Source organism: Lampris incognitus, chromosome 19, assembly GCF_029633865.1.
Source record: "Lampris incognitus isolate fLamInc1 chromosome 19, fLamInc1.hap2, whole genome shotgun sequence".
In the NCBI taxonomy this organism is placed as follows: Eukaryota; Metazoa; Chordata; class Actinopteri; order Lampriformes; family Lampridae; genus Lampris; species Lampris incognitus.
In genome coordinates this window covers 15,170,370-15,195,390 of record NC_079229.1, presented here as the reverse complement: position 1 = coordinate 15,195,390, position 25,021 = coordinate 15,170,370, and the positions used below count along the sequence as shown (strand labels likewise).

The 25,021-nt window shown below is 41.8% G+C and overlaps 1 protein-coding gene across 1 annotated transcript in view; it reads left to right on the top strand.

Annotated features, from left to right (window-relative positions):
- cntnap2a (contactin associated protein 2a) overlaps positions 1-25,021 on the top strand; it is a gene marked incomplete at its 5' end in the record, with an annotated part of 429,422 nt that overhangs the window by 302,604 nt on the left and 101,797 nt on the right. Inside the window, 2 exons of the mRNA XM_056299196.1 lie at positions 2,318-2,474; positions 8,839-8,966. Coding sequence (XP_056155171.1) covers positions 2,318-2,474; positions 8,839-8,966 — 285 coding nt within the window. The remainder of the gene's footprint in view (positions 1-2,317; positions 2,475-8,838; positions 8,967-25,021) is intronic.

Genomic DNA, 25,021 nt, shown 5'->3' with positions numbered 1-25,021 from the left:
GTCCCTTCAACTCGGTGAATTCACCCCTGGTATCACACGTGCATGCACAGACAGACGTGCACGCTCACAGGTGCACATAAATACACAAACACTTGGAGTTAGAGGACTGGGATGTCTCTTGAGTGGGCACTGTTAATCCTGTTGACAATGACTTGTGTGAAAAGTGGCCCGAAGAGAGATGATGCTAATTCTCCTCACCTGCGCCATGAAACCATGCAGTACCCACAGCTTTCCCAGGCTAAAAACTCTCTCTCTCTCTCTCTCTCTCTCTCTCTCTCTCTCTCTCTCTCTCTCTCTCTCTCTCTCTCTCTCTCTCTCTCTCTCTCTCTCTCTCTCTCTCTCTCTCTCTCTCTCTCTCTCTCTCTCTCTCTCTCTCTCTCTCTCTCTCTCTCTCTCTCTCTCTCTCTCTCTCACTCACACACACTAACAGACAACCCACACACAAACTGTACTTTAATGCACCTGCAAGGACACACATACACACACTGTACTTTAATGCACCTGCAAGGACACACACACACACACCCAACTTGGGGCTATTTGTACACACACACACACAAAATAATACATGCACACACTAACAGACAACCCACACACAAACTGTACTTTAATGCACTTGCAAGGACACACAAACACAAAACACACACACACACAAACTGTACTTTAATGAACCTTCAAGGACATGCGCGCGCGCATACACACACACACACACACATTCACACACACTCCAAACTTGGGGCTATTTGCACACACACACACACACACACACACACACACACACACACACGAGCAGAAACATCCTCAGTTGCTGCTGTGGATGTAACTGCTTCAGCAGTACTACATCACACCTGCCAGTGCAGTTGTGCCTCATCAGAAGTCTGCTCCAGTATGGCCCATATGAAAACCCATCTAAAGAGAATCTCATCGACTTTGATTGAATTTGTCAAACCAATATTGTCAATGCAGCGGGGTTTTTTTTCTTGAAATATGGCGAAATGTAATATTGTTTTTATTCTTTCCCGCTGTCATGTGATATATATTGGTTGGCTGCAAAATATGCACGCCTACTCCTTTGCCTGTAGTTACCATGCCACACGAGTGTGTTTTCCATGGCAAAGGAAACAATATTATATTTCATATTAAAAACCAGTGATCCTTCACCTCTTAGCTGCTCACGTAAAAAGGCTCCTATCAGCACACACACAAACACAAGCATGCATACACACATATCAAAGTTTTTGGTCAGAGGTGGGGCACATATAAAGTCACAACAAGGGCACAACAAAGCTGAAATTATTGGAACAAATCTGCTGTGTCCGAAGAGAGAAAGGTACTAGAAATTAGAAAGAAGAACGGATACACATGCCATTACATGATGGACATAACCTTGAGACACTGGAGAAAGGATGGAATGGTGGAATGAACCAATGAATGGGTGGTTGAAAAGATGAATGGTTGATTAACAGAGGGCTTGATGGCCTGATGGATAAGTGCATAGATGGATGGATGAATGGCAGATTAGTGCATGAACAAATTAAAACTGCCATCATAACTCTCTCTCACACACACAAACACACACATGCACGCACGCACACATACACACATGCATGCACACAAACACACTCACATATGTGCACACACACACAAGCATGCGTACACATGTATCAAAGTTTTTGGTCAGAGCTGGGGCACATATATAAAGTCATGCAATGATCACCAATGTACCACAAGAGTGCTCAAGCACACATGTACAGATGCCCACAGTAACCTCATAGAAAACATTAACAGTAGCTTTGACACTTAATAAGGTTTGTCTCATTGACTCGTCGGTCCCTTGAGACACGAGTGTGATTTGAGACCGAATGTCTCTGCCAGGCTCATTGCCATTTACACTTGAGCTGTGTCAGACATGTCGGACTAATGAATCATAATCACCACGAAGCTGGCAGTTGCAAGTATAAATCAGTTTAATGGGTCTGAAGACTGGAACAATTAATGATTAATGATTTTATGATTAATTGATAGTGTAGGCAGTTTAACACTTTGCCTTTAGAATTTGGAATTTAGATTTGAAAGGAGATGAACGTAAAAGTTCATAAAAATGACTCTTTTGTGCCATGTGATGTGTAAATGCATGCATGCTTTCGTGTGTGTGTGTGTGTGTGTGTGTGTGTGTGTGTGTGTGTGTGTGTGTGTGTGTGTGTGTGTGTGAGTGTGAATACTCCTGCATGGGGCAGTTTGTTCACACTTTATGTGAAGACTTTCTTTTCTCCTGAGGAATCAAATTGTCTGTCTATTTTTGTGTTTGCCTCCACAGAGGGGACCCCTTACACATGGTGGGTGGGCCGGGGAAATGAGAAGCATTTCTACTGGGGAGGATCGGGACCTGGCGTTCAAAAATGTGCCTGTGGCATTGACAGAAACTGCACAGACCCAAAATATTCCTGCAACTGTGATGCAGATCACAAGCAATGGTGAGTCACACTACTAAATAGTCATGTAAGGGATGCACAATGCATTATTGTTATTTATTCATTATTGTTATTTATTCAAACAAAATCAAAGTAGATTTACATTGATTTCAAAGGAGTTCCCTTTGAAGGTGAAATCACCCCATGCAGAAATTACACTATTAGATTTAATCTAGACCAGTGGTACTGAATCATATGCCATGGAGAGCCATGTGTATGGGTCCTTTTCATAAAAACCGCACACTAGGGGCGTCTGGGTAGCATGGCGGTCTATTCCATTGCCTACCAACACGGGGATCGCTGGTTTGAATCCCCCTGTTACCTCTGGCTTGCTCGGGCGTCTCTACACACACAATTGGCCATGTCTGCAGGTGGGAAGCCAGATGTGGGTAATTGTCCTGGTCACTGCACTAGCACCTCCTCTGGTTGGTCGGGGCACCTGTTCGGGGGGGAGGGGGAACTGGGGGGAATAGCGTGATTCTCCCACGCACTACATCCCCCTGGTGAAACTCCTCACTGTCAGGTGAAAAGAAGCGGCTGGCAACTCCACATGTATTGGAGGAGGCATGTGGTAGTCTGCAGCCCTCGCCGGATTGACAGAGGGGGTGGAGCAGCAACCTGGACGGCTCGGAAGAGTGAGGTAATTGGCCAAGTACAATTAGGGAGAAAAAGAGGGGGGGGAAAGCCACATAAAAAAAACACACTAAAAGTGGATTTTACTTGTAGTACCCCATGTCTGGCTGAAGATGTAATAGCTGGTGACATACATGTAATGAACACGTGATGAAAACCTGCACTCAACTCCCTTGTGACACATGATTGTACCCACTGATCAAAATGTGTTTTTCTAATTCCACTGTGTGTAATACAAGTTTATAAAACTATTCATAATATTTCTGCTGAACCACTTCATTCAGTTTAATGATGTGTTGATGTCAATAACATCCCGACACTCACTGTGATAACTTGTAACCTGAAATATGTATGTCCCTTGTGTGACTGTAATACCCAATGCCTAACACATGCTTTTGTCACACAAACGTCACAAATCTCGCAGTGGTCGTGACATATAACAAGTGCAACATTTTTTATTGGAATATGCTTAGTGCTTTTCCAGCATTTAAACTCAAACCAGCGTAGAAAACAGTATGAGCTCCTGGTCCAACAGCATGTTCAGGCACACCAGCATGCCCCTGGTGCAGCAGAGCTCAGCAGTGTAGACAAGGTATGGTATGACAACATGTTCAGGCACACCAGCGTGCCCCTGGTGCAGCAGAGCTCAGCAGTGTAGACAGGGTATGGTACGCCCCCCTAGAGTATCGGCTGTATGCGTGCCATATCAGGTTTGTGGCTCAGCTCTGTTTCCACAGTCAAAGCTTTTTCACCAGAATATCCCAGGGATGTAGCAAAATCTGAAACTGCACATCTCCATTTCCAGTAAAGGTCATGTCAGTTTGACGAGATAATAAAAGTAATGTCAGTTTGACGAGATAATGACAGGTCTGTATCACACATACACCAAAAAATTAACCTCTGTACATTCTTGATATTTGTTCTATATGTTTGAATTGGGAAACTACCAAGTTTCCCAATTCATAGTTTTGGTGCGACACCCATACAGTCCAAACTCAGCCTTGCATGTCTCACAAGGCTTGTTACATGTCTTCCACTTCTTTCACATGTCTTCCATATGTCTTCCACACATCTTCCACACGTCATCCACATGTCTTTCACACGTCTTCCACATATCTTCCACACGTCATCCATGAATCTTTCACATGTCTTCCATATGTCTTCCACACATCTTCCACATGTCATCCACATGTCTTTCACACGTCTTCCACATATATTCCACACGTCATCCATGTGTTTTTCACGTCTTCCAGTTCTTCCACACATGTTCCACATATCTTCCACGTCTTTCAAGTCTTCCACGTTTCACATGTCTTCCACACATCTTCCACGTCTTCAACATCTTTCATGTCTTCCACATGTCTTTCACACGTCTTTCCATGTCTTCCACATCTTTCACGTCTTCCACATGTCTTTCACATGTCTTCCATGTCTTTCATGTCTTCAACGTTTCACATGTCTTCCACACATCTTCCACATGTCTTCCACATCTTTCATGTCTTCCACAGGTCTTTCACACGTCTTCCACGTCTTCCACATTTCTTTCAAATGTCTTCTATGTCTTTCATGTCTTCCACATGTTTCACGTCTTCCATGTCTTTCACGTTTTCCACATCGTTCAAGTCTTCCACGTCTTCCACGTCTTTCACACATCTTCCACGTTTTCCACATCTTTCACATCTTCCATAAGTCTTCCACATTTCTTCCACGTCCTTCACATGTCTTCCACATGCCTTCCACATGTCTTAGAAGTTCGACATGTCTTTCACGTCTTCCACGTTTTGCACATCTTCCACATTGTCCACATGTCTTTCACATATCTTCCACGTCTTCCACATCTTCAACGCGTCTTTCACATGTTTTCTCTGTCTTCCATATGTCTTCCACATGTTTTCCATGTCTTTCACATCATCCACGTTTTCCACATCTTTCACACATCTTCCACATGTCTTCCACATCTTCAGCATGTCTTCCACATCTTCCACATGTCTTCTACATGTCTTTCACGTCTTCCACGAGTCTTCCACGTTTCTTCCACATTTCCTTCACATGTCCTCCATGTCTTAGAAGTTCCAGCAGGGAGGAGGTGTGTGAAGTTAAAATAAACAGAGAACGTCACAGGCCCTAGTAGGAAGTTCACAGTCAAGGTAAACAGCAGGCCCTGGTTACAGGTTGTATAGCTTCTCCTTTATCATGTTCACTTGCCGAGTGATGCAGGGAGGAGGCATGTGTTTACACAAGTGTTTACTCAGACATATAAAAGAGGAGCTGCTAACCTCCAAAGGTCACAGAGACTCTCTGGGTGAGTGCGCACATTCATCAATACATGGCACAACCAGACCTGCTCTCAAGCCTTTGTCCCGTTTTCTGTATGGACGGCTCATGTCTGTTTGTATGGTCTGGCTGCTGAGTTGTGCCACTGGAGCAATTCAGGCTCAGGTGCCTTGCTCAAGGGCACAAACTGGTCACCTTCTGTTATACCTCTTCATCAATGATGAAAATTGTTCCGAGCAGCTGTGACCGTCCCTTCATCATTCCTTCCCCAGAATATCTCATTTTGATGAAATAGTTTAAGGTAATGTGCCAAAACACTTCCTGAATGCACACAACTTTTAACAAGGGTTTCTTTTTGGAGCTGTTTTAAGTTTTTATAGCTTTCAAGAGAAACACATACCCAAAAAAATGCAAGATCAGTAACACGAATCATTGGATAATTGAAAAACTTGATGCTGACAGATGTATGGGTTGAAACATTGTCAGTCCAAGCCTGAAATTCATCAACATGAGTCTTACCTTGGTGCTTTCTCTGATGAAAGCTCAACATATATTTCTTAAAATCTAGCAGAGTAAGTGTATGTCGATGTGCGTTATGCATGATTTCTTATGTATTATTAATATCACTGAGGTGGTTTGTCCAAGTCTGCATGGCAATACTTCTTGCAAATGTTCACACCCATTTCAGCTGGTTTTAGACTTCTCTCCAATTGTGTAACAACAAGAACATGGGCATACCTCCTGGTTAACATTCATGTGACCATTTTGTATCACTGAAACTGTTACAGACTTGTGTACAAACTCTTAACTTATTAGGTCAAAATGTGATTTGTCTGCACAGTTGATGTGGGCGTCCGGGCAGCGTAGTGGTCTAGTCGTTGCCTACCAACATGGGGATCGTTGGTTTGATCCCCGTGTTACCTCCGGCTTGGTCGGGCGTCCCGATAGACACAATTGGCCATGTCTGTGGTTGGGAAGCTGGATGTGGGTATGTATCCTGGTCGCTGCACTAGCGCCTCTTATGGTCGGTCAGGGTGCCTGTTCAGGGGGGAGGGGGAACTGGGGGGAATAGCATGATCCTCCCATGCGCTACGTCCCCCTGGTGAAACTCCTCACTTTCGGTGAAAAGAAGTGGCTCCACATGTATGGGAGGAGGCATGTGGTAGGCTGCAACCCTCCCCGGATCAGCAGAGGGGGGTGGAGCAGCGACCAGGACGGCTCAGAAGAGTGGGGTAATTGACCGGATACAATTGGAGAGAAAAGGGGGGGGGCCTTTTTACCACCCGATGGATGGTCTCATTAAATCGTTGAGATAGTTGTTTTTCTGTTAGTTTGCATGCATGTATGAGGTCACATGCAGGTTTGCATGTGTGGGTATGTGTACACATTCCCCCATCTATGACACTGATGAGATAACAAATTAGTATTATTCTGTCTGTTTCAGTCAATTAATATTGTTTGCATTAATATCTTATTGATCACTTCAGTGGGTTTTTGAGATATTGCCTGTACAAATCTATATCCAGTCATTACCCATATTTTAGGCTGCAGATAGGCCCCACACACACCCTGTGCAGGCACGAACACTCACACATGCACACACAGCCCATAAAATAATCAAAATGAAATAATGATTTAAATAGATTAAGGAGAGCATTGTCCCCCAGTAAATCATGTCAAACCCGTTCCCATATTAAAGGCAGTTTAAACATTTAGTATTTTGCCCAGTGTTGTCATGTTTTAACAATAAATTAATTGTGTGTAAGTGTGTGTGTGTGTGTGTGTGTGTGTGTGTGTGTGTGTATGTCTGAGACAGAGAGAAAGAGAGTTATCATGGTAGTTTTCATTTGTTCATGCACTAATCTGCTATTCATCCATCCATCTATGCACTTATCAATCCTCTCTTCCATCAGGCCATCAAGCCCTCTGTTAATTGACGTATTCATCTATTCAACTATCCATTCACTGGTTCATGCCGCCTTTCTGTCCTTTCTCCAATGTCTCAAGGTTATGTCCATCATGTAATAATAATAATATGTGTGTCCTCTCTTCCTTCAATTTCTAGTACTTTCCTTGGAGAGAGAGAGGATTAGTGAATGAACATGTTTATTCCAATAATTTCAGCTTTGTTGTCATTCCACCTCACACAAGTGAAAAAAGTGTTAAATTGTTTTCCACTTTTTCTGTCTCTCACCTCCAAATTCATCCCGTACTCTCTCGTCGTTTCTTCTGGGAGGGGGTATACTCAGCGGTGGTGGTGAACTATGTTAGCCTGATCTGTTTCAGAGTCGGAACAATTATGTTAATCTGTCAAGTGGTCAGGGGTGTGTGAGGATTACGACCTGGTTAATTGATGACAAAGCGTGGTAAGGTGGTAATAGATTTCAGAATTAACACATAATGTCCAGGATCAAAAAGAGGAAGGGCCTCAGATGTAGTGCTGCAAGAATGACTTGCATGACAGAGGAGGAAATAAAAACACTACAAGGATTCATTCAGCGGTTCTGGTCATGTAGCATTGGTATAGTGGGTTGCAGCTGCATAACTGTGGTAATTAAAGTCAAACCAAAGATCCATAAATAATTGGCTGCTACATGTAAATGAATGCCAAATTAATACAACACAAATACAAAACACATTAACAAACTGTTGAACATGAAATAAACGTGAAACCACAATGAGAAAACACAAAGTTAAAAGCAACTGCAAACAAGAAACGGAGCAACTCTACATCACACAAAACAATGTTAAGAAAAGGTGCTGCAAAAATCCCCAACAAGAAAAAGGAAAGGGGTATCCGGGTATCCCAAAAGGAGTGATGTAGCGATCTGTTCTGTTGCCTACCAACATGGGATCGCTGGTTCGAATCCCCTTGTTACCTCCGGCTTGGTCGGGTGTCCCTACAGACACAATTGGCCGTGTCTGCGGGTGGGAAGCCGGATGTGGGTATGTGCCCTGGTCACTGCACTAGCACCTCCCCTGGTCGGTCGGGGCGCCGGTTCGGGGGGAGGGGAACTTGGGGGAATAGCATGATCCTCCCATGTGCTACGTCCTCCAGGTGAAACGCCTCACTGTCAGGTGAAAAGAAGCAGCTGGTGACTCCACATGTATCGGAGGAGGCATGTGGTTGCCTGCAGCCCTCCCCGGATCGGCAGAGGGGGTGGAGCAGCGACCAGGACGGCTCGGAAGAGTGGGGTAATTGGCCGGATACAGTTGGGTAGAAAAAGGAGGAAAAAATCCAAAACAAAAAAAAAAGCACTACATTTAGTTTGCTGTATGAGTGTCTCGAAACTTTTTATTGGGCGTGGCTTTACCCGTTTGTGTTTTATAGTTTGTGTTTTTGGATTTTCGTTGGTGTGGGTGTTTGTTGGCAAGTTGTTGATATGAATTACTGCCTTTTTATACCTCTAACATCGATGCTCTTCTTTTCCTTCTCCTCCCCTTTTGTTCCATCTCACAGGAGGGAAGATTCAGGACTCTTAATGTACAAGGACCACTTGCCAGTCAGCCAGGTTGCCGTGGGCGACACCAACCGGCCAGGCTCCGAGGCAAAGCTGACTGTGGGCCCACTGCGTTGCCAGGGAGACAGTGAGTGTTCTGCCAATGCTTCCATCAAAATTACTTAACAGGAAACGAGACTTGTAAAGTTCAGAGTTAAATTAAAAGACAAGTCACTTCTGAAGTCCCACAGTCTATTTGCGGTATTTTCGGTTGTGGATGAACAATTTTTCATGTCAAACCACAACTGCTTAGGGCATTGTGCATGGAAAAGGATTGGGGGTTATGATTGTGTCTCCTTTTATTGTCATCACATCACTACATTGAACAATTAAAGAGCCTCCCTTACAAATATAAAAAAAAATATCTTTTTTTTCAACACTAGTTCAAACTCAAGGCAAATTACTCTTGTCTTTAATGTGCTCACTCTCATCCAGAGTTTTGCCCTTCCATTTTCTGCAGCCCCACTTCCCTTGGAAACAGAGCATGACTTTCAGATTTACATTGAAATAATCTTTTTTGCAGAGTAATGAACATCTTTTAAGACAGTCTGGGTTTGCTGCCAGTACTTTGAATGGATTACGGTGTAATTAAAAACCGTTGGGATAAGGAACAAGAGAACAAGAGATGTGCATTGCTGACGACAATGGCATGCATTGTTATGCCACGGTTGCGCTTCACTGTGTCCACAGAAAATAGGACATCATTTATACTCATGTAGAGCAAAGCTTAGGGGGAAACTGTTGCATTGTCAGGGATGTTCACTCCTTGCTGTTGATAATTACATTGTGTGTGGGTGTGTCTGTGTGCAGCCAGCCGTCTGTGTGCCTACGTGTGCATCTTCTCACATAATCGTGTGCATGTTTATATACATGACAAGTGAGCGCACGTGTTGGGCTGTGTGTTTGCATGTTGTCTTGGCCATGGCAAGGCAAGTTTATTTATATGGCACATTTCAACAAGGCTGTTCAAGGTGCTTTACATTAAACATAAAAAGCATCAAGAAAAAATGTCAAAGCAACATAAGGCAATATAAAAAGACATGTAAATACAACTAAAATCAGTTCACTGGAAAATAAAAATGAGCTAGAATAAAATAAGATGGATAAAACAGGAGTAAAAGTTACCGTGCGGTGTAAGTGTTACATCCCCAAGGAAAACCAGGTGATGAGGGGTGTAATGATAAAAATTAACCAAAGGAGAAAGAAGCAAGGAAAATGGATGTATAAGGAAAAATTAGGAATTTGTTAATATCAGTTGATCTACACAAAGGCCAAACAAAAAGAAACAGAAGTCTAGCCTGGCAAAAAAAAAAAAAAGGTAAAGGGCTAGTCTAGATTTAAATACCAAAAAAAAGGGGACAAACATTAGATCAGGCGTGGCATGGCTCAGCAGGTTGTCTAGTAATCAGAAGGTCACAGGTTCGATCTCTGGCTCCTCCAGAGAACATGTTGAAGTGTCCTTGAGCAAGACGCTGAACCCTTAACTGCTTCTGATGAACAGGTTGGTGCCTTGCATGGCAACCTCCACCATCAGTGTATGAATGTGTGTGTGAATGTGTGTGAATGGGTGAATGTGAGGCATACACTGTAAAGTGCTTTGAGTGGTCAGTAGACTAGAAAAGTGCTATGTAAAGGCAGTCCATTTGCCATTTAGATCAATCAATTATGTTAAGTCAAGTCAATTTTATTTGTATAGCCCAATATCACAAATTTGCCTTAGTGGGCTTTACAGCAACACAATATCCTGTCCTTAGACCCTCTCATCGGATAAGGAGCAACTCCCTAAAAAAAAAAAAAACTTAAACCTTTTAACAGAGAAAAAATAGGAAGAAACCTCAGGGAGAGCAACAGAGGAGGGATCTCTCTCCCAAGATAGCCAATGTGCAATGGATGTTGTGTTTGTACAATTTACAGACTACAAGATTGAATGAGGATAACAGAACTATACTGGAATTATAAAATGTATGAAGAATATGATGCCTAGGATGCCAAGCAGTGTCCAGACACCACCGGAACAGCCCAGGACCCAAGCCATGCAACCAGCATCACCATGAAAAAAAAAACACAGGATAACAAAAATTATATTTATTTATAAGATATATAAAAAGAAAATGTGATGAGGGGAATGCCAAGCAGTGTCCAGGTGGCGACCACCGTCACCATGGAGACCTGGGAGGATTACCGACTGCATGTGCACACAAGGGAGACTCACATGACACCAGTCACACACAGAAAAAGAGAAAGGAGAAGATATCATTCAGTTACTAAGAAAAGACATGTGAGACAAGGGAACAGTTTGCAACAGTCATTAGTCATAATCAATTAAGTCATCAATTAGTCATAATCTAGTCAGCAGAACAGTGGTTGATAAATTCATTGAGACAGAAACCAACCCGCCATACAGTACAGGTTGTGAATCACTCAACTTAAAGGCAACTAATTGTAAGTTAAGGCAAAAAGATGAGTTTTGAGTTTGGCTTCAAAGGACTCAACAGACTGATTGTCTAATGGCAGCAGGCAGGTTATTCCGCAAGAACAGGGCCTGATAGGAAAAGGCCCTGCCACCAGCTGACTTCTTCTTAACTTTGGATACGCACAGGAGCCCTGTGTTTTGGGATTGAAGAGCTCGAGATGGAATGTACAGTTTAAGGAGATCAGGCAGGTAAGATGGGGCAAGCCCATTTAGGATTTTATAAGTCAGCAGAAGCACCTTGTATTGTGATCTAACATGTATAGGAAGCCAATGAAGTGAGGCAAGAATTGCTGTAATATGGTCAAATTTCCTAGATTTAGTTAGGATTCTAGCAGCAGCATTCTGAACCATTAGAAGACTTTTAGTACTAGAATGTGGCAGACCTGAAAACAGAACATTACAATAATCAAGTCTGGATGAAACAAATGCATGTATTAGAGTCTCCGCATCATCTATGGACAGAAAAGATTGAATTTTAGCCATGTTACGTAAGTGAAAAAAGGCAGTCTTGGTGATTTCTTTAATGTGCTTATCAAAGGAAAGGCTGGGATCAAACGTAACACCAAGTTTTTTGGCTGCCACACTTTGTGAAACCACAGAGTTGTCAATTGTTATCATTATTTGATCAAATTGGTGTCTGTGTCTAGTAGGACCAATGACCAGCATCTCGGTTTTATCAGAATTTAAAAGCAGAAAGTTAAGTGACATCCAATTTTTCACAGTAGCCAAGCAGGCCCCTAAATTAGTCATTTGAGTATGATCATCAGCCCTTATAGGCACATACAGCTGAGTATTATCAGCATAGCAATGGAAATGTATTCCATAACTGCGTATAATTTGGCCAAGAGGTGAAATATAAAGAGAGAAAAGTAGAGGGCCAAGAACTGAGCCCATATTTAATGTCAGGGAATTTTAATATAATATTACTATAGCAGAAACAATGCATTCTTCCAGATAAGTATGACTTAAGCCAAGGGAGAGCTAAGGCAGAGACACCAAAATTACAATTTAATCTGTCTAATCGTATACAATGATCAATGGTGTCAAAGGCTGCACTGAGGTCCAGTAGTAGAAGCACAGAAGTGGAATCAGAGTCCATAGCTAGTAATAGATCATTCACCACTCTGGTCAGAGCAGTTTCAGCCTAAAAGCCAATTGAAAAGGTTCATATAAATGATTTTCTTCTATATGGGCCGAAAGTTGTTGATACACAACTCTCTCTAGTACTTCAGAAAAGAATGGAAGATTACAGACTTATTCAGAGACCCTGGATCGAGGTGCGGGTTTTTAAGTAGAGGTTTAACCACAGCTGTCCTAAAATTGCTGGGAACAGTGCCAGTAGTAAGTGGTAAATTAACAATATCTAGCATTGTAAGTCCCAAAAAAGGCCAGAGGTCTTTAAAAAGTTTTGCTGATAAGGAGTCAAGTAGGCAAACAGTTGGTTTAGAAGCTGACATGAACTTAGTAAAAGTATCAAGAGAGATTGTCTCAAAAGCTGTAATAACAGGGACTATCAGTGACTCATTGTATAGATATGAATTTGGTAAGACGGGATCTGTAGGAGTAGCTGGAGTTGAAGAAATAGTTTTGTTTAAGATCTATCAACCTTATTGCAGAAAAAAATCTATAAATTCATGGGCCGTGAATGGTGTGCAGCTAATATACAGCTGCTTTTCAGTAAGTTCAGATACAGTGTCAAAGAGAAATCTGGGGTTATGTTTATTGATATTGATTAAGTGAGAAAGACATGGTGAATGCCGTTCACTTTCAGCAGGTAAGGGTGGCCTCGGAAAGATGGCCAGTTATCATCAAAGCCGAATCCCTGCTCCTTACTGTAACGAGCCAGCCAGCAGTTCATTGAGGTGAGCCTACTGTACGTCTCATCATTACCCCTCACAGGTGAGGGACCAGAGACAATTAATCGATGGTGACACATCTTTCTGGCAAACTCAAGTGTTCTGACTAGGCTGACTTTTATGATCTCTGATTGTTTCATCCTAGCATTATTGATGCTGACATGAATAACAGTGTTGCTAAAAGTAGTTGTGCTGTGTGCCTGGGTTCCCTGACTCTCCCTCCATGATGCCAGCACCCTAAGATTATCCTCTGTGTCGGAGATTCTTGCCCCGGGTAAACAGTGAACCAAGGCTGGCGAAGCTAATCTAATATTGCGGGTAATGGAGTCTCCTATCACTAGCGTGCATTGCTTTACTCTGTCGACAGGAGCAGGAGAAGCACGCTGGCCGGTAAGGCTACCAACTAGTATATACTGGACGTGTCAGCCTAAAACAATGTGTGCACAGTTATGAGTGTGTGATGAAGAACCTCTCGTGATTGCAGTGATTAAAAATGTTCAAAAAACATCTGATCTCGCTATCACACTCCCTATGCTCATTCATTCTCTAGCTCACTTGACCAACGATGCTTTCCATCGCTGCCCACTCTGAGTCAACCGTGCACTTGTGTGGCTCACATCTATGGTTGAGTCAGATCGGGCAGCAATAGTATCAAAACCAAAACATTTTGTATTCAGTTATGAGTCTTGAAAGTAAATGAGAGTCAGTCATATTTTGCAAGCCACCAAATCATTCACTGCTGACCATGACAGGAGAACTGGAGGAACCAAAAATAATTTGCCTTATTCACCTCACCACCATACAGAAGTGCCATAGTCTCCAATGGTAAAACTCTGCTATAAAAATAAAATTTCAAGAGTAGGATTAATAACAGTCACAGCTAGAAATCATCTCAGTAGCTACAGTAAAACATTTCCCATGGCTGAGCCATGTTTTCTGACCATTGTTTTATTGCTTTAGAATGAATGAAAGTCAATCAGCAGAGCAGTCATTCATTCACCATGATAGCGTTATCGCTGTCATTTCATAATAGACTTGGTCGCTTTCGTGCGCGGGTCCACCTTGGAGGCTGCGCATCTGACAGGTGAAACGTTTAGCTTGAGTGCTGCATATTAAAAACTTTTTTCCCATATTCCCCATTCAATCAACTTGGGCACTGAACAAAAGTCTTATAATGGCACGAAAAACTTTGTTTTTTCCGTCCATGTTTGCATGTACAGAAAAGGTGAGATGCATATGCCTGGCGGAGATCTGCACTCTACTAAGTGGAATCCTCCTGTTATTATTGACTTTGGGGGGCTCCTCTTTAGCTAAAAGGTTAGAGCACGTACCACTTGGTTGCAACCATTGCCAGTTCAAATCCATCCAGTGACCGTTCTTGCATGTCTTACCTCTCTCGCTCCCTCCCCATTTCCTGTCTGCTGCCACTGTCACTATCTAATGAAGGTATAAATTTTGTTTTATTGACGTTGAGGACAGAAAGCAGACCTGTCCCAGATGATCTGAGAGGTCTGGATGGTAGCAGAAATTTATTTTGGCCCTAAATCATTGAGTGCTTTATAAACCAACATCAGTATTTTAAAATCAATTCTTTGACAGACATGAAGCCAGTGTAAAGACCTCAGAACTGAGTGATGTGATCCACTTTTTGGTCTTAGTGAGGATTTCAGCAACAGCGTTCTGAATCAGCTGCAGCTGTCTGATCGATTTTTTTAGAGGGACCTGTAAAGTCACCATTACAGTTGTCGAGTCGACTGAAGATAAATGCATGGACAAGTTTTTCGATACCCTGCTGACAAATAGTCCTTTAATTCTTGATATATTCTGCAGATGATAGTAGGCTGACTTTGTAATTATGTTAATGTGGCTGTGGAAATTTAGGTCTGAGTCCATAACTACACCAAGAGTTCTGACTTGGTTTCTGGTTTTTAACATTACCAATTGAGGCTTAGCACTAACTTTTATTCGTTCTTCCTTGACTCCAAAAACAATTAATTCAGTTTTGTCTTTGTTTAATTGAACAAAATTCTGCTAAATCCAATCGATTTGTTCAATGCACTTACTCAGCTCTTGTATGGGATTCTAGTCCCCTGACGATATGGTTATGTAAATTTGTGTGTCGCCTTCATAATTATGGTAACATATTTTATTTTCCATAATCTGAGTTAGTGAGAGCACTTAGATGTTAAACAAAAGAGGCCCCAGAATCTGGCCTTGGGGAACTCCACAGGCCATTTTTGTCTGCCGAGATGTGTAATTACCTATAGACACAAAGTAGTCCCTTGTGCTTTAAGTAGGGTTGAAACCAGTTTAGTACTGGGCCAGAAAGTCCCACTCAGTGAGATCCAATTGTCTGTGTTTCAGTGGATGTCATTGAAGACTTTTAACAAGAGCAGTCTCAGTGCTGTGATGTGGTTGAAATCCTGACTGGAAGACATCAAAACAGCTTTTTAGTGCCAAGAAATTGCTCAGCTGTTGGAAAAACAGCTTTTTCAATGATTTTACTTAAAAACGGGGGGTATGGGCCTATAATTGTTCGTGAGTGGCTTGATGACTGCAGTTTCAGGGCCTGTGGGGGGAAACCTGACAGAAGAGATGTGTTGACAATTTGTAGAGGATCTGAGCACACCCGGCAGCATGGATGGGAATCGTGGGTCCATACCCGCCCACTGAGTCACTTGTGCCTGCCCTGAATGAGCCTCCGTCCCCGAAGTCAGGCTAGCTAAATGTAGCGTATACTAGGAGTTTCTTCAAAGAGACTGCGGCATGGGTTGTCAGAGGAGAGAAACTCCAGAAAACTAGAGGAAACATGCATCAGTTCGGCCTGAACTGATACATCCTGCTGTGTCGCTGTCCCAGCAGCATACTCAAACAGAGATGAAAGGGAACCTGTTGCAGAGAAACCCTCATTATCAAGAAGCATTTTGCTTATGCAAAGAAATAAATCTATTTAAATTAGATATTTGCTTGCCACTATACAATTCTGTGAACTTACAAGGAATGAAATTAACAAGCGTTGTTAGTGAAATATCCTTCAGAAAGGGAAAATCAATGGCTTTCTATAATATTTTTTCTTATGTTGAAAAGTAGAAGCGCAGACTGCTCCAAATCTTGGAACACTGTACTGGCTGCACAGTTGTGGAAAGGATCATAAACAAACAGAATACCGGCACTTACAGATCATTAGTCTTCCTAATTATTGTGGGCAAAAGCGAAGGAGTTTCAGTTTAAATCCATCATCAGCGGCATTCTGTTTGCTTATATTACATTGAAATATCATTGTGCCCACCCGACAAAATTGAATGCCCCTCCACGAATTTGGTTCTCCCACCAGGTCTGGATCTGAGGCCATACAATTAGAAACATTTTTGAAAAATCCTGTTGGCAGAATATCAAGGCAGCAAGAGGAGGATTTAAGATGTACAGAGTTTAATTAAAAGACAAGCCACCTCTGAAATCCCACAGTCTATTTGCAGTATTTTGGGATGTGAATTGAACAATCTTTAACGTCACAGCTACTTTGGGTATTTTGCATGGAAAAGGATAAATGAATTATCCTACCTGTAATTATTCACATTTTTTGGGGGGGGGTTTGGCAGTGGGGTTTTTTTTTATGACCGTGTCTCCTTTTATTGTCATCACCGCCCTAAATTGAGCAATTACAGAGCCTCCCTTAGAAATATAGAAATAAATATGAATTTTTCCAATGCTTGTTCAAACTCGAGGCAAATTATTTTTGCCTTTAATGTGCCCACTTTCATCCAGAGTTTTGCCCTTTCATTTTCTGCAGCCCTAATTCCCTTGGAAACAGAGCATGACTTTCAGATTTACACTGAAATGTTCTTCTGACTTTTTTGCAGAGTAGTGAACATCTTTTAGACAATCGAGGTTTGCTGCCAGTAGTTTGAATGGATTATGGTGTAATCAAAAACCGTTGGGATAAGGAACAAGAGATGTGCATTGCTGACGACAATTGCATGCATTGTTACACCACGGTTTCGCTTCAGTGTGTCCACAGAAAATAGGACATCATTTATACTCATGTAGAACAAAGCTTAGAGGGAAACTGTTGCTTTGTCAGGGATGTTGTTCTCTCCCTGCTGTTGATAATTACATTGTATGTGGATGTGTGTGAAGCCAGGCGTCTGTGCCTACGCGTGCATGCACTCACATGATCATGTGCATGTTTATGTGCATACCAGCAAGTGAATGCATGTATTGGGCCGTGTGCTTGCATGAGTTCTTGGGCAGATAAAGATGTCTCATACATATATATATATATATACATATATATATATATATATATATATATATATATATATATATATATATATATATATATATATATATTCTGCAGTGGGACATTCAAATGCATGTGTTATATAGCATGGCTCATGTGAAATATCGCATGATCCACAAAGCTCTTTCAAAGCTTTTTTTTTTATAGTTCCCATAAATGGCAACAATAAAACAAGCATCTATCTGTGAATTCGGGTTAAATTTTAAACATGTTTTAATTATAGTTTGGAAATCATTTCTTATAAATTGTCTTTCATTATCCAAAGCACAAATGAAAAATTGTTTCTTTCTTTGTTGGTCATAGAATATTTTTAGATTGTGGTGTATTTTTGTGGATTGTTCTGTGTGGATAGGGACAAACCCATAACTTCGATACTCAAGGACACTTATAAAAGCAGTACACACACACACACACACACACACACACAAATGTCTCCTCTCCTCGTCATGCACATGCAAGCCCATATGCATGCAAACACACACTCACAAACGTGTATACACACACACATAAATGTCTCCTCACCTCATGCACATGCAAACACAAATGCACACAAACACACACTCACACACACACACACACAAACACACACACACACACACTGACTCGTATACACACACATAAATAAATGTCTCCTCTCCTCCTGCACATGCAAGCACAAATGCACACAACCCCCCCCACACACATGCACACACACATACACACACATATGCACACACACACACACATACGCCCCAGGGATCCTTTAATCCTTGCTCTGTCTATTCTCCTAATGAGTGTTGGCATTCCGTGACTTTGGGTCAGCTGCAAGGGACACAGATTGCTCTTTTACATAGATCTCTCCCTCATCCATACTCGCCAACATCGCATCCTGCCATCCACCGCTCATTTAAATTCATATACGACATTGCGATGATAAAAGACAATCTAATCTATCCTAGTGAACATGAGAAACATTCTCCTCAGGCCAGCAACCAGAGAATATTTAAAGCAAACGCACCCCCAGTAGCTAAGAATGTAACTCGTGAGGAGTGCTGTACATCCGTAAAATTTGATTTTTTTACACCTAAGTAAGTTTCATTCAACATTATGTTGTCAGTTTTGAACCAGAACAGGCTGAAAGAGTCAGTAGGAATAAACGTGAATCTTTAAGTCAGTAGTGTTGAGTTTTGCTATCTGTTTATTTTTCCTCCACATTTCACTTTTCTGCCCCCCCCCCCATATTTCTTGTGTTTCTCCTCCTCCCTCTCTCTCTCTCTCTCTCTCTCTCTCTCTCTCTCTCTCTCTCTCTCTCTGATGACTCAATGGATTTATACAGCATAAAGCAATATAGAGAGAACAACGATTCAGATTCATTCTTATGGTCCTAGAATGATCGTTATGCAAATAAGACTTGTTGTATTGTGTACTGATTGCTCTTATCTTATGAACCAAAATAAAGAGCACAGGTACACTATGCCATGAGTGAAAATATTTTGTCAACATTTCACACTACCAGGTTGTTAGTCGCTGAAGCCTAGCAGGTAATTTAAATCTGTCCAGGAATACAGCATCAGCTCGACACAAGTCTTTTTCTCTGTCTGTCTGTCTGTCTGTCTGTCTGTCTGTCTGTCTGTCTGTCTGTCTGTCTGTCTGTCTGTCCATCAATCTATTAGGCTTGTCTCTATCCAGGAATACAGCATCAGCTCAACACAGGTCTTTCTCTCTGTCTGTCTATCTGTCCATCTATTAGGCTTGTCTCTGTCAAGTATCAAAATTGAAAATTCATGCTGTGGTTGTAGACCAGTTTAAAATCTTGTTTAATAAACTATAATGGTAAGTGGACTGCATTTATATAGTGCTTTTTTAGTCTACTGACCACTCAAAGTGCTTTACAACATATGCCTCATGTTCACCCATTTACACACACAAGATATAATACAATCAGAATAAGGAGGGTGACAAAATGTCACATTACTATCCATCCATCCATCCATCCGTCCATTATCTTAACCACTTATCCTGCTCTCAGGGTTGCGGGGATGCTGGAGCCTATTCCAGCAGTCATTGGGCAGCAGGTGGGTAGACACCCTGGACAGGCTGCCAGGCCATCACAGGGCCCACACACACATACACCCATTCATTCCTAGGAACAATTTAGTATGGCCAATTCACCTGACCTACATGTCTTTGGACTGTGGGAGGAAACCGGAGCCCCCAGAGGAAACCCATGCAGACACGGGGAGAACATGCAAACTCCACACAGAGGACGACCCGGGATGACCCACCAAGGTTAGACTACCCCGGGGCTCAAATCCAGGACCTTCTTGCTGCGCTAACCACTGTGCCACCATGCCGGTTTTATCAAAATAATTTCACTATCTTGACTACATTTTTTTCTCCAACAAGTCAATTTCTGTTTTGTTTTTATGTAAATAAAAAAAAATTTTAAATCGGTGTTTGCCGATTTAGGCGAACCCACAAATTTAGGGGAAAATGTGCAAGTGGCGGCAGAGTGTGATGTGCCTACATTATAAAATCAAATGAACTGAAAAGCAGTACATCAAAAAATTTGATTTTGTCATGATTTTAATCTATTAGTACCTCAAGAGTTTCTCGGTATAATTATATGCTGAACAATATTCAGTATATTGACACTTTATGACATCTGTCTATCTATCTATCTATCTATCTATCTATCTATGTGTACATATATACTTAGCACAAAAAGTAAGGAAATTTGTGTTTGGTAGATTATTTCTTTGTTGTAACAATGCTTCTTGGCAATAAAGCTTATACCGTTGGAAAGCCTGTTTATTTCCCTTTTAAATGGTGCCACATTTGTAAGGAACATGCATTTGTGGGATGAGCAGCACAGTTGAGTATGTGGGTTGCGTTCATGAGAAATTTGCCAAATCTTCTATGCCAATACCAAACAGCTTATTTTGCTGTTGCTGTTGACTCTTGTTTTGAGCTTCTGGTACCCCAGGTGCTGACAATCAGGTGCCTGATATAAGATTTATTGCCAAGAAGCATTGTTACAAAGGATTAATCTACCAAACACAAATTTCCTTACTTTTTGTGCTAAGTTTATATGTCTACATCTACGTATCTATCTGACTATGGAAGTGGTCATATTCTGTAGATGGCACACAACATGACCAAACACCTGCTCCCAGCTCTCACCCCTCAACCGACTGGTGTCACACTCATTATTGTCCCTTCGTCAACAACCTGGTGCCACATGCAATGTCCCTTCATCATAGAGCTGGTTGCCAACGTGCAAACAAACCATGATTTAATGATCCATTACACAGCATCTGTGTGTCTACATACGTGAGTGTGTGTTATGTAGCAGTATGGCAGCAGCAATTAATAGAGATGGATCCTTCTGTCACTTGTACGGAGCCATATTCTCTTTGTCTTATTCTATCAACCATTGTGTGTGTCTTGTGTGTACATGTGTGTAAGTGAGAGACAGAAAGCAAAAGATAGAGAAATCCTCTTTCGCAGCAAGTGAACAATTTAACAAATTAACTTGAAAAATGAGAGAGACTTTAAAATATGTTTGCCATGATAGTGTGCACATTATAAATTAGCCCATTAAGGCATATTAAAGATATATTAAATATTTCACGTGTGAATAGGTGCCCTACATATGATTGATACATCTCATACTCTGCAGGGACTGGCTGGCATTTAATCGCTTTCATGGCCAAGTGGCTAATGTCTCTGACAGTCAGGCAAAGTTTCAGTGAGAAGGTATATGTGATTGTATATTGGTGCATGGTGGAGTGCATGTGTGTGTGTGTCTGTGTCTGTATGTGTGTGTGTGCGTGCATATACAATAATGAATCCCATTTCCATGGCTGGGTTAATGGCGGCCTACATAGTCACAGATAGACAGAGAGGAATTAGGCCCATTTGTGGATGCTAAAAGGGTTTGGACATTTTAATGGATGGGAATGAAAATAGATGAGAGCAAATGAAGCATAGTGGTACATATTCTATTATTATACCATGCAAAATAATATACCTGCTTCCGTGCATGCCTGCTGTAATTACCGGCCATAAATGAAGGGTTTCGAGCTGTGGTTGCTCTAATTAACTGGCTATGATTAGTTTGTCTGTGCATATGTAGCTGCATACAATATAATGCCCTTGAAAGCCATGTTATTGTAACATACTCTTTCTAAATCAGTGTCATTCTGGTGTGATGGCAGTGAGAACTTGCACACTTTTTAAAGAAAGTGCCTTGATACTGATGTTATATTTCCTTGACCAAAACACCAACTAGTTTAAAATAAAATGTATGTGACCTGACCAAGTTCATACTCAGGTTATGAGTAATTTAGTAATTTGTACATCTGTTTGCTGAAAAGATGAGACTAAATGTAAAAGTACAAGTTCCATTATCTACCTGAAAAACAAGAGGAAAAAAATTCCATTACATTTCCTAATTTAGATAGTTCTGATATAGCTAAAGCAGCAGTATCAAATCAGTCTGAGTACCCAATTAATTTGAAAGGGAGCTAGATAAAAGCCTGCAAGTATGAAATGAGAGTTGTAGATTAATGACCTTATGATTCCAGTGCTATAAAATTACATCTGCAGATTGCTCGATTATGCATTATTGTGAAGAACCGCAGGTCTCATAGGGGAATTAAAAAAAAAAAAAAAAAAAAAACAATAAGTGAGGTAGGAGGATATTTGTGCAGGATACAGATACAGGTTAGCCCATTGCAGAGCTGTCTGCACCAGTTTTTTACCAATTTGTGTCATTTTTGGCAGTGGAGACCGGCCAGTAAATCAGGCTCCTTGCTGCCATCATTATCTTGTTTAGCCGTGCGTATGGCCGCTGTGCCGTATGCACTCTTATGCTCCTCTCTTATATCCCTCGCATCAAGACTCGAACACACGACGTCGGATCACGTTTGGATGAGAGCCGTCATAGCCTTTCCCTACAGCCCACCCACCAACTGTGAAGCATCATCTTCAGATACAGGCTTTGCTGTCTCTCTCCTCAGATGTAATTATTCTGTCACCCAGACTCTTAGCTCTGTCTATGGTGTGGAACATGTCGACAAGGAAGGTAAAATGAGATGGCCAAGTGTGTATGCGGGTCCAAAAATGAGTTAGCAGGCATCCAGGTAGCATGGCGGTCTATTCCGTTGCCTACCAACACAGGGATCGCCGGTTCGAATCCCCGTGTTGCCTCCTCTTGATCGAGCATCCCTACAAACACAATTAGCCATGTATGTGGGTGGGAAGCCAGATGTGGGTATGTATCCTGGTCACTAGACTTGCTCCTCCTCTGGTCAGTCGGAGTGCCTGTTCAAGGGGGAGAGGGAACTGGGGAGAATAGCATGATCCTCCAACACACTATGTCCCCCTGGTGAATGAAAAGAAGTGGCTGGTAACTCCACATGTACTGGAGGAGACATGTGGTAGTCTGTGAAAAAAAAAACAAGTTAGCAAATAGCATCTACAAGAATAAAGGTCATGGCTCCAGACTAAGCAGTATAAGTTGTGCGTGTGTATGTGTGTGTACAGTATGTTTGTGATACTTGTGTAACTACACGTTAAATTCATGAAGTTCTTAATGAAATGGACAACATTTACAGTATGATTACACCTTATATTATGAATAGTATTACTTTACACCAGAGTGTGTGTGTGACTGTGTGTGTTTGTGTATTTTTTCCTGTTTGATGGAGATTGTTGAAGGATGTGCATCATAAACCATGCCTGTATCCTTGTGTGTATCAATGTGTGTGTGTGCGTGCGTGCCATGCGTGTGTGTGTGAGATAGAGAGAGACTATGTGAGCACATACTCTGATGTTAATGACCTATGGTAATACAGTCGGTCATCTTTGCCATCTGCTACCATTGGCACATAACCCATCTGGTCAAGCATAGACAGATGAATCATCTAGTTGGCTTTGAGACCTCAGGTTCACCTCACTCTTATCATGTCAGTCTCTTACGCTTCACTGCAGGTTGTTTTTTGTTTTGATTTTTTGTCCCCCCACCCCCTTTCCCTGGGTCAGTCAGCCAGGGGTGACACTTTATTCCTCTGTACCCGTGTGCAGTGTTAACTTCAAAATCAATAGTGGCCAGCAGGAACTGCGTTTCACAGATCTCACCATTTTCTTTATTGTGGACAATTTCATTAAAAGAACAAAAGTGAATAAACACTTAAGCAATCATTCAGATTCAGGATCAGAATTCAGAATCAGAAAAATACTTTTATTGCCATGTGCATTACATGCACCAGGAATTTTAGTTGGCGTTGCTGGTGTGATTAAGAATACAAGAAAATTACTATATTAAATAAAATAAAATAGTGATAAAAAAGTGATATATATATAAACTGAAGAGTTTATTGACTCCATGCTACCTATTAGCCCAGAGGCAAAGCTACCACCTAGTGAGCCCCCCTTGAAGAAGAAAGAGAAAAAAAGAAAGCCACTTTATTGTGTCATTGTACAATTGTATGGTTGCAATGAAATTTGTTTTCTGCAATCAATCCATCCTATTATATAGGAGCAGTGGGCAGCTGCAGCGCCTGGGGACCAACTCCAGTTCTTCTTTCCATAGCCTTGGTCAGGGGCACAGGCAGGAGTATTAACCCTAACATGCATGTCTTTTTTTATTTTTTTTTAAGCCGGCCAAAAATCTCTCTTGCCTGACAAAAATGTCAGTGTAGCAGCAGACACTTTCCCTTATATTGCTCCAAACACAACTGTTTTAGCTCCGGACAGTGTTTCAGAACATTGGCTAAATAAAGGTGCGAGACCAAAAGCCTCCATTCTGTGCTATTTGTGGACTGAGGTGCGTCGAAAATGGAATCGAAAAAACTACAGACTCATTAGACCACCACTGCTAACCCTCCGCTTAAACTGCCACTGAAGATCAGGTATGAGCCATTAAAACAACCAGCCTCCATCAGTGCTCTTGCCAAACATAGTGGTAAAACTTTCTTCAGTAAGCTTCCAGAAGCTAATACTCTGGCTGGATTAGCTGCTGGCAGGACACAGGGATAACTGCACTAGCCTCAGGTTGACTGCTAATACTAACTCTAACTCTGGGGCTAAGGCTACCCCCCAGATTGTTACTCCCATGTCACTTAGACCGGATGATTCAAGACAGACAACATACTGTCAACCCTTAGGACACAGACATCATAATTATTGGGGACTCAATAACCAAAGACATCTGCATGGCAAAGATGTGATGGACAAAAAACTGGGATTGCAGACGGGCGTCATCCCCATCTTCCGATACTCTGTTGTGTCTAACTGAAGGCCTGGAAAAGTTGTCCTTGTGTAACGGCCCACGCCCCCAGTCTTGCCATGTTGTTTCTCGGAAGCGTGTGAGGGACAGACCAGCACCTCCCCCATACTTCCAGTCTATCCCTTACTCCCCAGTCAAAGAGGCTCTCAAAGGCTGCAAGCTAGAACTAACAGAGTTAGAAGAATTAATATCATCTCCAATAAGGTCTCCACTCAGACAACATAGTGGATCCCCAGTCTGA